Source organism: Myotis davidii, unplaced genomic scaffold (assembly GCF_000327345.1).
Source record: "Myotis davidii unplaced genomic scaffold, ASM32734v1 scaffold93, whole genome shotgun sequence".
NCBI lineage: Eukaryota > Metazoa > Chordata > Mammalia > Chiroptera > Vespertilionidae > Myotis > Myotis davidii.
The window spans coordinates 5,180,796-5,193,102 of record NW_006292095.1 but is presented as its reverse complement, the minus strand read 5'-3'; the positions used below and the strand labels follow the sequence as shown (position 1 = coordinate 5,193,102).

Below are 12,307 nucleotides of genomic sequence, written 5' to 3'. Positions count from 1 at the left end.
TGGGGAGTGCGGGAATAGACGGGACAAAAATCGTCCACCTACTATGGATGAGGACAGTGGCGGGGGGGTAAGGGCAGAGGGGGGGGTGGGAACCAGGTGGAGGGGGGCTATGGGGGAAAAAAGAGGAACAACTGTAATAATCTGAACAATAAAGATTTTTAAAAAGCTTAAAAAGATATGAGATGGTACATGAAGGTAGACATTTCCTTTTTCTCTGGGCTTTCCCCACCACCACCTCTTTGCTGAGGCCAGAACAATGCTTTATAAGTAGATAGATAGACAGAGACAGAATACTCAGCAGAGAAATAAATTGTAGCAGTGAATAATCAGCACAGGAATTTTGCAAAGACTCAAGCTTTTATTCTAACTTCGGAGCTATTGACTTGCTGGAGACTTTTTTTTTCCCCCTGAGCCCTTTGTGAAGATGACAGCCTCGTTGATGCTCTGAGTGATGTAATCTATGTTGGAGGCATTGATACAGGTGAAGTTAATCCGACCATTCCTGGGGACGTAGATGTGTTTCTTCTTGACCAAATATTCTACCTGTTGGGCTTGTGATAATCACAGGATCTCAGATCCTGGGGTGACCAACTCTAAGTCCCCTCTAGCCCAGGTGGATTATGGGGGATAGGGAGCATCAGCATTTGTGGGAGGCCATAGGGGTCTTCAAAGCAGCTCCACTTTCCTCAAGAAAGATTCAAAATCTGGTGTGAAGTTAGGGACTGGTCACCTAATCAGTGAAGCTGAATATTCAAATACAAGCCCAAGGTCAGAAAGGGGAGGGCTCTCTCCTCCTAGACACTTACAGTTGAGTCCAAGATACCCATGGGTCCCATCCTGATTAGTGATGTGATCCCAGGAGCCAGGGGTTCCCAGGAGCCGGAGCTTCTCTTTAAACTTTTCTTTGATGAGCATAATGTTTTCTGCAACCTCTTTCAGACTCAGCTTCCTGCCAAAGGAAGGACAGCAAGAAATTAGAGTGTGCGGATTCCCTCTGCTCCCAATCTCCTCATTGTCATTCCACTTCTCTTCCCTTCAAAAGCCCCCAACCAGAGTGCCCGAGGGCACACCTGTGGAGTCAGGGATCTCAGATGGTTATGAATTGGAGAAAAGTTTCAGCCTGTATTAATTTAAGCAAGCCAAGCAGACTCCTATGCAGACTTTGGTAGAGTAGCAAGCTCTTGGGGCATCCTAATCTCCTGCAATCTGGAAGAGTTCGAATAATTCATCAGTCTGTGTCCCATTCTATTACCCACTTCCCCATAGTAGGGCAAGAGTTGGCACAGTCATTGCCATTGGAACACAGTGGGTCCTCAGTAAATGTTTATGAATGGATGGAGTAAAGAGGCAAGAAGCGAAGCACCCAGTTGAATCTTGTGAATCAGGAAGTATGTAGGTATCTAGAGGCTCTGCCCATCCATCCCTGCCCCCACCCTTCACCCTTACCATGCTTCATACAGAGCAGGGTTACAGAGGATGGAGGTGATAATGCGAGCACCCGAGGTCGGAGGGTTTAGCCACAGGGCCAGGGCGAAGTTCATCAGCTGGGAGAGGACACACAGCAGGAGCTGGTTGTTGAGTGCCACCACGGCTAGGATCCCCACTCCTTCATCTGCAGCATGGAGACAGGAGCCTTGTTCTCAGTCTCCTCAACCAGGGCCTTCCCCTGTAACTCAGCCTCCAACCTTGCCAAAGAGAGGGGCAACCTGCAGGGCCCTCATCCCAGTCCAGTCAAGCTGGTGTCCAGGCCCTAGGAAGTTGTCAGAGGCTCTTCTTCCAGGAAGAGTAACTGTCAGAGTCTCAAAGGTGGAAGGGACTAGAAAGATAACTAATTCTTGCCATAACCGGTTTGGCTCAGTGGATAGAGCATTGGCCTGCGGACTGAAAGGTCCCAGGTTCGATTCCGGTCAAGGGCATGTACCTTGGTTGCGGGCACATCCCAGTAGGGGGTGTGCAGGAGGCAGCTGATCGATGCTTCTCTCTCATTGATGTTTCTAACTCTCTATCTCTCTCTCCCTTCCTCTCTGTAAGAAATCAATAAAATATATTTTTAAAAAAAGATAACTAATTCTTAACCCCTCCTCTTAGAGATGATGAAATGAGGTCTAAGGGGGAAACAATGTAACTGGGGCCAGTTTTAATAACTAAGCTGAGATGATGTCACAGAACCAGATGTCTAGCTCCTCTCCTGTGCCCCATGCTGCCCTCTCTGGAGGCCATGGCTCTTTCCACAGGGTAGAGAGAGTGTGGAGTGTGTCATGGGTGTGGCAGCACTTTACTACCAGACACTCCCTTCTACTTGTGCCCAGACCATACCATAAATGCCAAAACTCTTGGACAGAGACTGGCTGCAGAAGAATTCAAAGCCTTCAGATATGAAGTATTGTAAGAATCTAGTATCTTCTTCCAGGTCACCGGTAGATAAACCTTGATAGGGAATGTCAAAAAATGGGAATATCCGCTTTCTCTAGAGGAGAAAGGAGAATGAAAAAAAAGGTGAGACTGGTGACAGTGATGGTAGATGGTGAAAGGAAGTCAAGTGAGACACTGGGCTCACCTTCATGGTGGCCATCAACTTTGTCCACTGACATTGTGTCAACTTGCAGTAGTCAATGTTCCCGATCACAAAGATACAGCCATCGGGGGCCCCCTATAGGTAGAGACTGTCTCATCAGGCACTGCCCCTACCAGGTGGTAGAGGCACCCGGGTGTTGGAGGAGAAGTGATCCTCCAAGTTGGTTCCTACCAAAGCACTAGACAAATCCAAGCCTAGAAAACGCCTTGGATAATTAGAAGGGTGGGAAGGAAAGGAAAATAACACTGTCGGTCAGATCTGGGGAAACGTTTCTGAGGGTGGCCTCTCTACCTTCACCAAATTGAAGAGTATATTGGGGTCCATGCACAGCTGCTCAGAGTCCCAGAAGGAGAATTCAAAAACTATAAAGCCCATGTCCTGGAAGATGAGTCCATGTTGTTCTGTGAAAACACAGCCCCCCACCAGCTGTTACATGGGAAATGGAGAGATGGAAGCAGACACACCAGAGAATGGCCCTGAGGGTCAGGGTTGAAAATGGAGCAATGACAAGAAAAGGGCAAGCATACCTTGGCTTGTCCACCGTTTGTCATGACAGAGAGTGAGAAGGACAGCAGTGAAGAATGTAAATGGGGTGGGAATCGGGAACGGGAGAGGGATCTTCTGTCACCCTCACCTTGCGTAACACTCACCTACTTGAGAAGAAATGACGTAGACTATTTGAGAATCCCCACGCCAAGTTTTGAGGAACTGGGCCCCAAGTTGGAAGGCACCACTGTCACCAACAGTGTGCACACCCCCTGCCTGCCAGCAAATAAATCAATAAACAAACAAACAAACAAACAGAAATGACACTTTAGAAGAGTAATGGTGATACTAGAACCGCCTCAGATTCAGAATATTCTTTCTTGAGAGAGTTTGCACACCAGCAGTGTGGGCTGGTGCCAAGAGCATGGGCTTTGGGTTCTGATGCTGGCCTTGCCCCTCAATGACAAGCTTGGGACTCTATGAGCCTCACAAGTCTTCTTTGTCAATGCCGGGGGGCGGGAGAGGGGGAGTATTCCAAAGTCCCTTTCAGGTTTAAAATTGTGCAAACTCCGATTTCCACACCCTGTGTCTGCGTGAGAGAAGGAGGGACCCTTCTCACCCTGTTCTCCACGATGACTTGGCTGTGCTTTCCAAAGAGAAGTCCCAACGAGGCCTGGATGAATGACTTCATGCCCATCACCGGTAGATACTCATAGTTCAGGGAGGGATCCTGTGCGATCTGCCGTCGGATTTTGTGCACCACGAAAGAAGCCCAGGGTTGTCCTTCCTGGGACATGCAGACTGTAAGAAGAACCGCAGAAGGTGAACTCGAGGCCTCTGGGCTCTGCAGACAGCCCACAAACAATTCATCTGTCCTGGCTTTCCTGAAGCTTTGGAAAGTTGCCTAGGAAAAGACAACTTTCCTTCCCACCCCTCCCTTTTATAAAAGCAACTTGCTATTAGTAAATATTTATAATTTTTAAAGTATTTTTTTATTTTTAAATGTTTTTATTGATTTTAGAGAGAGAGGAAGGGAGAGAGAAACACTGATCAGAGCTGCCTCCTGCATCAGGGATCAAATTCACAACCTGGGATCATGGTAATAAATGGAGCAATGACAGGAAAAGGACAAGAAAACCTTGGTCCCAGCGACCAAGAACCAGCGACTTTTTTGGTGCACAGGATGACAACCAACTGAGCCACACTGGCCAGGACAACTTTTGTGGGGTTTTTTGTTTTGTTAATCTTCACCTGAGGATATTTTCCCATTGATTTTTAGAGAGAGTGGAAAGGAGGGAGAGAGACAGAGAGAAGCATCAACGTGAGAGAGATACATCACCGATTGGTTGCCTTCTGCACATGCCCCAACCAGGGCCAGGGATCAAGCCTACAAATGAGGTTCATGCCCTTGACTGGAATCAAACTCAGGACCCTTCACTCCTCAGGCCTACGCTCTATCCACTGAGCTAATTTTTGTCTTTTTAAAGAAGACAACTGAAACCTATGTGCCATTTTAAAAGGCGAAAATTATATACAGCCTGGGAGTTATAAATACCTGAGATTAAACAAAGGTAACACTGACGTTCACAGTGGCAAGGGCTCTCTGTATATCAGAAGAGTCAATTTAGGGAACCATTCTTGGTTCAGGAACAGAAAGGGGGTGGAGGAAGAGGCAGAAAAATGTGCTGTGCTCATGCAGGCCCCACATACAACTGGGGAAGAGGATATACCAGAGTTTGTATCAAACCTCTGGAAGCCCCCAGAGAAAGGCAGAGGGCACGGAATGACCCAGGATGTTTTCTGCTCTTTTGCCCACTGGGAGAAGCTTTCGCGATGTTCCTGATTCCTCTGTAGCAATGGAATACTGCCCCCTAGAGGCAATTATGATACACTAAGTCTTAGGCATCTACCTTTATAGGCCAGGAACATCTTCTTAGAGTAAGTGTCTTGTTTGTAGGTCTTTAACAAGCTGCCTTCTAGCTTCTGGGCTGCGGGCACATCCAAGAACACTGAAAGGGTGGACATCACTGAGATGAAAGTAGAACCAAGACTATGAGTCCACTCCTAAGCTCTCTTCTGCTTTTGCCCCAAGGCTTCCTCTAAGCCTGAGCTTCCCAGGCCTGCCTCTTCGCAGAACCCTGGCAGTTCCAGTACAGAGGCCCCACACAATTGGTCACCAGAAAAATAGAACCCAACTCCCAGTCTCCATGGTGGCGATCCTCAAGGACTATGGGAATATTCCGTGGCACTTGAGAAGAATCCCCTGAGAGATGGCTAGGGGAGGGAAGACCTGGATTTCTCAGGCACTTCTCCTTAACTCATTGCCTTCTCCTCTCTAACCCCAATTCGCCAAATCCAAAATAACAAGTCAGCCCTTTAGAAGATAGGGCAATACCTGGAAATAAATAAAAATGAACACACAACAACCCCAAATCTATGGGATACAGTGAAAGCCGTTCTGAGCGAGAAGTTCTTAGCATTACAGGCCTGCCTCAAGAAGAAAGAAAAATCTCAAATGAACAATCTAACCCTACACCTAAAAGAACTAGAAAGAGGGCAACAAGAAAAGCCCAGAGTAAGCAGAAGGAAGGAAATAATAAAGATCACAGTGGAAATAAATGACATGGAGTCTAAAAGAACAATACAAAAGATCAGTGAAACCAAGTGTTGGTTCTTTGAAAAGATATACAAAATTGATGAACATTTAGCCAGACTCACCAGGAAACAAAGAGAGAGGACCCATATAAGCAAAATCAAAAAATGAAAGAGGCAAAGTAACAACTAATATCACAGAAATACAAAGGATTAGCCCTAACCAGTTTGGATCAATGGATAGAGCGTCCGCCTGTGGACTGAAAGGTCCCAGGTTCGATTCCGGTCAAGGGCATGTACCTTGGTTGTGGGCACATCCCCAGTAGGAGTGTGCAGGAGGCAGCTGATTGATGTTTCTCTCTCATCGATGTTTCTAACTCTCTATCTCTCTCCCTTCCTCTCTGTAAAAAATCAATAAAATATATTTTAAAAGATAAAATAAAATAAAATTTTTACAAAAGAAAATACTATGAACAATTATATGCCAACAAATTGGACAACCTGAGCAAAATGGACAAATTCCTAGAAAGGTACAATCTCCCAAAACTCAATCAGGAAGAATCAGAAAACCTAAATAGACCAATAACACCGAATGAAATTAAAGCAGTAATCAACTACCAGCAGCCCAGCCAGTGTTGCTCAGTGGTTGAGTGTTCACCCAAGCACCAAGAGGTCCCAGTCAGGGCACATGCCCAAGTTATGGGCTGGTTCCCCAATAGGGGGCATACAGGAGGTAGCCAATGGATGTTTCTCTCTCATCAATATTTCTAACTCTCTCTCCTTTCCTCTCTCTCTAAAATCAATAAAAACATATATTTTTAAAAAAACTCCCAGCAAACTGGACTGGATGGCTTCACAGGAGAATTTTATCAAACATTCAAATAAGAACTAACACCTAACCTTCTCAAATTATTCCAAAAAATTCTAACCTCTTTTTATGGGGCCATCATTATCCTATTTCCAAAACCTAAAACCTGATGAAAAACGCTACAAAGAAAGAAAATTCTAGGCCAATATCCCTAATGAACATAGATGCTAAAATCCTCAGCAAAATGTTAGCAAACCAACCGGATCCAGTAATACATTAAGAAGATCATACACCATGACCAAATGGGATTTATTCTGGGGATGCAAGGCTGGTACAATATCTGTAAATCAATAAATATGATAAATCACATAAAATGAAAGATAAAAATCACATGATCATATAGATAGATGCAGGAAAAGCATTTGATAAAATCCAGCACCTATTTATGATAAAAACTCTCAGCAAGGTGGGAATAGAGGGATCATACCTCAACAAAATAAAGGCCATGTATGAAAAACCTGCAGCCAATATCATACTCAATGGGAAAAAACTAAAAGTACTTCCCTTAAGATCGGGAACAAGACAGGGATGTCAGTCCCCGTCCAATCCAGAGTGTCACCGCGTCATCAGGGTTCCAGAGTCATTCTCTGTGGTTCCCTTGGCTCTGCTCTTCTGGATGCTTCGGCTTTGGTCTCCAGCTGACTGGGCATGGGAGTAAAAGCAAATGCAGTTTATGTGCAAAATGATAGGCATTTGAGGAATTTTTATTGCAACTGTATGTGCTGTTAAAGCAAAAAAAAAAATTCAAAACTATAAAGAATTTTTGTGAGTTTAGTTGAGCCAAATCTTGTTTTTACATCACAATCAAAGGGGAAGAAATGAGATATGGGGGGTGGGGAACCTCTGGGATTGGATAAAAAGTAAAATGATAGACACATACTTCTTTTACTTAGGTTGGTGTAGGGTAGTTAACAGTCCACAATTAACATGACAACAATAACGATGAAGGAATTTTTTTTTAAAATATCTTATTGATTTTTTACAGAGAGGAAGGGAGAGAGATAGAGAGTTAGAAACATCGATCAGCTGCCTCCCGCGCATCTCCCACTGGGGATGTGCCCGCAACCCAGGCACACGCCCCCGGCCGGAATCGAACCCGGGACCTCCCAGTCCGCAGGCCGACGCTCTATCCACTGAGCCAAACCGGCCTCGGTGCAGTGAAGGAATTTAATTTCACCCTGAGGGATATGGAAAAAGGGAAGTTACAAGTTACCCTGACATTTCACAGGTATGTTATCTTAGATGCAAAAAGACAATAGGCTCAGTAAAGATTGAAGTTGATTTTTGTCAAGAAAGATACTGGCCTAGGACTTGACTACCCACTATAAACTGTTTTTTAAATGAAAGGTTTTTAATTTCAGACCATCCTTTGTGGTTACTTTAGGTCTCTTGAATTTGCAAGGCTGCTATGCAGGCCTTCCCTGAGTTAGTCAGGTTAGCATGTGGCCCTTTTTTCATCCACAGTACAAATAAACTAAATGCCAGTCACTGAAGGATGCTTAAATTAATAATGGACCATCCACAAAATGGCATTCTGCGCTACTGTTAAAGGCAGACCTATGTGTGTAGCCGTGGAAAATCTCCAAGAAACATCATTAAGTAAATACAACGGAGGTAGAGAAAAAGAGCAAAGAGTGGGCCATTTGGGGAAGAAATAAGATACACTTACATGTGCATGCTTGCATATAGCAGACTCTCTGGGAGGACACACGGAAGCACGTAACTATGAATTCCTCTGGAAAATGGAATTCGGTGGCAGCTGGACACAGACAGGGGAAAAGGCTGATTTGCTTTTCACTGTATACTACTTTTGTATTGTTAAACCACATGCATAAATTTCCCATTCAAAAACAGTTGTTGTTTTTTTTTAATGGCTGCAGCCTTTCCAGACATTATATCCTTATTATGCAGAAGGCCAATCATTTCTTCTCTTAGCTCCCTGAAAGGAGGAGGAAGTTTCCTTTCCTGGCTTTCCAAGCCTTCTTTCTCCCTTCTTTTGGCTGCAGAGACTCATAGGCCCATCGTTGATCTTATCATGACTGAGTATGGGATCCTCTAGTGACTTTAACCCAATCGCCTAGCACTCAGGGTGGTGTCAAACCCTCCCAAGTTGTGCCGCCAGGAATAGAACTTTGGTTCCTGAGTCCTGAGTCACAGTGCTTGTTCTGAGAAGGGGAATGTGGCTCAATCCTGGCCTCTTGGAGTCCCCTTGGAGAAGAGCCTTTCATTACTCTCTAGTCATGTGGTTATAAGGAAATGGGGATCCTAAATCTTCCAGGAGCTACTAAGGGCTGGTAGGATTGAGGGTCTGATTATTTCAGCTTCAATTGTGATGAATGGGCTCTGTCTCCCACCAAGACCCACAAAACAGCAAATTCTCCAAACTCTAGAAAGAGGTCCATAGGCTAGGCAGCCAAAAGAGACAAATTTCCCAATTATACTTTTCTCTCTTCTCCCAGTAAACTCATCTACTGCTGGCATTTCTTATTTCACCGAGACAATAAAAGCAATCAAAAGAGACTTCCACATACTCCCATTGTAACTACCAATCTACTACATAGATACCCGCCTATTCTGTCTTTCCTCTTAGTACAATGCTTGAGTTCACCTATTCTGTGTCCCCATCTCAATACAGTCTTTTTCCTTTGTGCCCAGGGTCCAAGCTACAATACTCTTGCAGTTGTCCTTTCTCTTCTCTCAAGCAAACAAGCAGCAAACTATCATCTTAAAAAACAAACAACATTCCCTTGACCTCACATCACCTCTGCAGCTATTACTCCATGTGTCAAGGAAACAGATCTGCTGGGAGTGATATGAGTATTACAGGGATTAGACTTCACACTATTGGAAGAGGACCTGAGGAAGTGAAGGTCCTATGAAGGGAGCTAGAGAATCAGAGAAAAATCATTAATCAGGCTGTCCTTGCCGGTGCAAGGATAAATCAGAGCTTGCAGGGAAATTTAAAAAGGCAGACACATCCAGCTGCAGGAATGGCACCAAGAAGCAGGAGTGCATGGAGAGGTCTATAGGGCTTCTCTGCAGCTACCACACCTGTGGGTCTGCAGCCAAGTGCCTGGTGGTGCTCCATTGGACAGTGGGGTCAACAGTCTGGAAGAAGAGCTGGACAGAGAGCTGAGAGATATGCTTCCATATCTCACCTGGGAGTCCTTCAGGTATTAGTAGACTCTGCTTCACTTCTGCCTCTCAAATCTTGAGCAAGATCCTCTTTTGGAGAGGATCTAACAAGGATTCTGAGAAACAGGATGCCCAGACTGACCAAAATAACAACAGGATCATTGACCAAAATAACAACAGGATCATCAATCACACCACATTTCTCTGGTCCTCTTCCGAGCAATAGTTATTGAGAGAACGTTTGATTCTATCTCCACTTCTTCATCTCCCAAGTTCTGTTGAATCCCTCTGATCAGCATTTCATCCCTTCACACTATCAAGCTGCTCTCATCAAGGCAACAAATGACAGACCTTCGTCCTGTCAAATCCGAAGGTGTGTTCTCAGTTCTCCTCTTCTTTGATGTTTCAACAGCATGTGACAAAACTGACCACTTCCTCCTTAAAACACTTTCTTCCCATGGCATTCAGGATGCTACTTGCTTTTGCTTCTCCTTTCACCTCATTACTGTTGCTTCGCAGTGGCTTTCTTGGTTCCTTCTATTTTTGACTTTTAAATGTTAGAATGCTCCAGGGCTCAGTCCTCTGAATTCTTTTATTTATGCCTGGAGTAATTTTGTTTTATTTTTCCAAGCTTTTTGAGATATAATTGACAAATAGTATAGTGTAAGTGTAAGGTGTGCAGTGTGTTGACTTGAATTCTCTATCTATGATCACCATGCAGGTGAGCTCATCCATTTCCATCAGCTTAAATACACTTCTGTCAATTTTATAAATCCATTTCTGACTTCCCTTCTAATCTACAGATTTGGAAATCCAAATGCCTACTTGATATTCTAAGACATAATTAATAGACTTTTCAAATATACTATGTCCGAAAACTAAACCATAGTTTCATATCCTCCTCACTTTCCCCCCATTTCAGTAACAGGCAAGTCCATTCTGCCAAGTGGTCAGGCCAAAAATCCCTTGGTCTCATTCCTGTCTTCTCCCTTTTCTCTTATGCCCTACATCCAATCATTGGCAAGCTTCGTCAGTTCTACCTTGCAACATATCTGGAGTCTGTTTTCTTGATAAAAACTATCTGGTGGATGAACAAATGGGCGGGTGAGCAGAGTGTACAATCCGTGTTTGGATGCATGACAGAGGGTAGTCTGTGTGAAGGTATAGAGATAACAAAAATAAAATGAGTTCTTTAGTGAATTTAAGCCTGGTAGGAATAAATGTGGATGGGGGAGGAGAGTGGTGAGAAATTGGGTTAGGAAGGTAGGCACTGTCCATCTAATGCCAGGCCTTTATGTTAAGGGGTCTGATTTTTACCCCAAATGCTTTAGGAAGCCATTGAATGATTTTAAGAAAGGGAATGACATTGTCAGATTTATATTGTATAAAAATCCCCCCCTGGGGGCCTTGTGGAGGATGAATTAGAAGGAAGCCAGAGCTAGGCAGGAAGTCCAAGTGGAGACTATTTTAATTCATTCCGTTAAGAAATGATGAAGACCTTGGATTATGACAGTGGTTATTGAGTAGTCTTGCCGGTTGTCCATAAAAATACTAGACACCAAAGCAGGAACATTCTAGTGGGTAGGGAGGATTTTGAAAAATATCTGCTAATTTAAACTGTATTCTATGTATCAAAAGTAATTACTTTTGTACCATTTATACACCTCCTTTTTGTTTTTTAAAGAAACAGGCTGCCCTGGCTGGTTTGGCTCAGTGGATAGAGGTGAGCCTGGGGACTGAAGGGTCCCTGGTTCGATTCCAGTCAAGGGCACATGCCGAGTTGTGGGCTTGGTTCCCAGTGTGGGGTGTGCGGGAGGCAGCCCATCAATGATTCTCATCGTTGATGTTTCTCTCTCTCCCTCTTCCTTCCTCTCTGAAATCAATAAAAATATATTTAAAAAGAAAGAAAGGAAGGAAGGAAAGAAGGAAGGAAGGAAGGAAGGAAGGAAGGAAGGAAGAAGCATTTTTCATTGCAACAACTTGCAAGAAAAGCAAGGTTGGAAGTCCAATACAGACCAACCAGGTCAATGCCAGTGAGCCAGCAACCCTATCAAGAAGATGGGCATGAGAGTGGGTCAGGGTTAAGAACTAGATTGCTTAAGATTAGTTCTTCCTCCAGGAAACTAGTGGAAGCCATCACATAGCTAGCTTCTGAGGCTTGAGGTTGCTGATGTAGTGAAATTCACCATCGGCCCCAAATGTTTCTCCTTCCCCAGAACTGGTAGGAATTTCTCCATTGGAGAAGCAGCTGCCCATGCTCCCCTCCTTCTCCAAGCCCCTCTCCCTGAGTTCTGGGAGAGTGTTCCCACATCAATTAGATTCAGACGTGGGCCCAAGGAGAGGTCTTAGAGCAAGCGTGTCAAACTCAAAGGCTAACACGGGCCAAATAAACAAGGTTTAAGTTTATGGGGGCCACAAATGAACAAAAGCTTCAATTTTCATAGAAATGTAGGTGTATTTCAATAGAGACATGCTGAATACAAAGGGCTGAAATAAATGAGTAATCATTGACATAAAATAATAGAACATTTTAATAAAAATTAATATTTTTTCTTGAACATTAACGTACCAGACACTGAATAACTGCACAAATTATTAAGTGTAATGAAAATAAAGCTATTTTTCTTGTTCTCCGAAAACGAAATATTTCA

At 44.0% G+C, this 12,307-nt stretch overlaps 1 protein-coding gene across 2 annotated transcripts; it reads right to left on the bottom strand.

Annotated features, from left to right (window-relative positions):
* Positions 1-318: 318 nt before the first annotated feature.
* GOT1L1 (glutamic-oxaloacetic transaminase 1-like 1) lies at positions 319-9,999 on the bottom strand. 2 transcript variants are annotated; one of them, XM_015565239.1, is made up of 9 exons: positions 9,680-9,999; positions 3,681-3,862; positions 3,226-3,337; positions 2,867-2,976; positions 2,558-2,650; positions 2,317-2,467; positions 1,447-1,612; positions 807-949; positions 319-551 (listed from the first exon to the last, which is right to left on the bottom strand). In XM_015565239.1, the coding sequence occupies exons 2-9, from the start codon at positions 3,855-3,857 to the stop codon at positions 376-378; spliced, it is 1,128 nt and encodes a 375-aa protein (XP_015420725.1). In that variant the 5' UTR covers positions 3,858-3,862; positions 9,680-9,999; the 3' UTR covers positions 319-375. The 2 variants fall into 2 exon arrangements, with proteins under 2 accessions (XP_015420725.1, XP_006765709.1); XM_006765646.2 differs by lacking the exon at positions 9,680-9,999 and adding an exon at positions 4,972-5,613.
* Positions 10,000-12,307: the final 2,308 nt, after the last annotated feature.

Bases quoted from the DNA above. Each gene is read 5' to 3' on its own strand.
- GOT1L1 (XM_006765646.2), bottom strand. From the start codon at position 5,086: ATGTCCACCCTTTCAGTGTTCTTGGATGTGCCCGCAGCCCAGAAGCTA. The intron at 2,651-2,866 runs GTAGAGAGGCCA...CTCTACCTATAG, and splicing joins TACTCTTCAATTTGGTGAAG to GGGGCCCCCGATGGCTGTAT. The intron at 552-806 runs GTAAGTGTCTAG...GATTATCACAAG, and splicing joins TGGGTATCTTGGACTCAACT to CCCAACAGGTAGAATATTTG.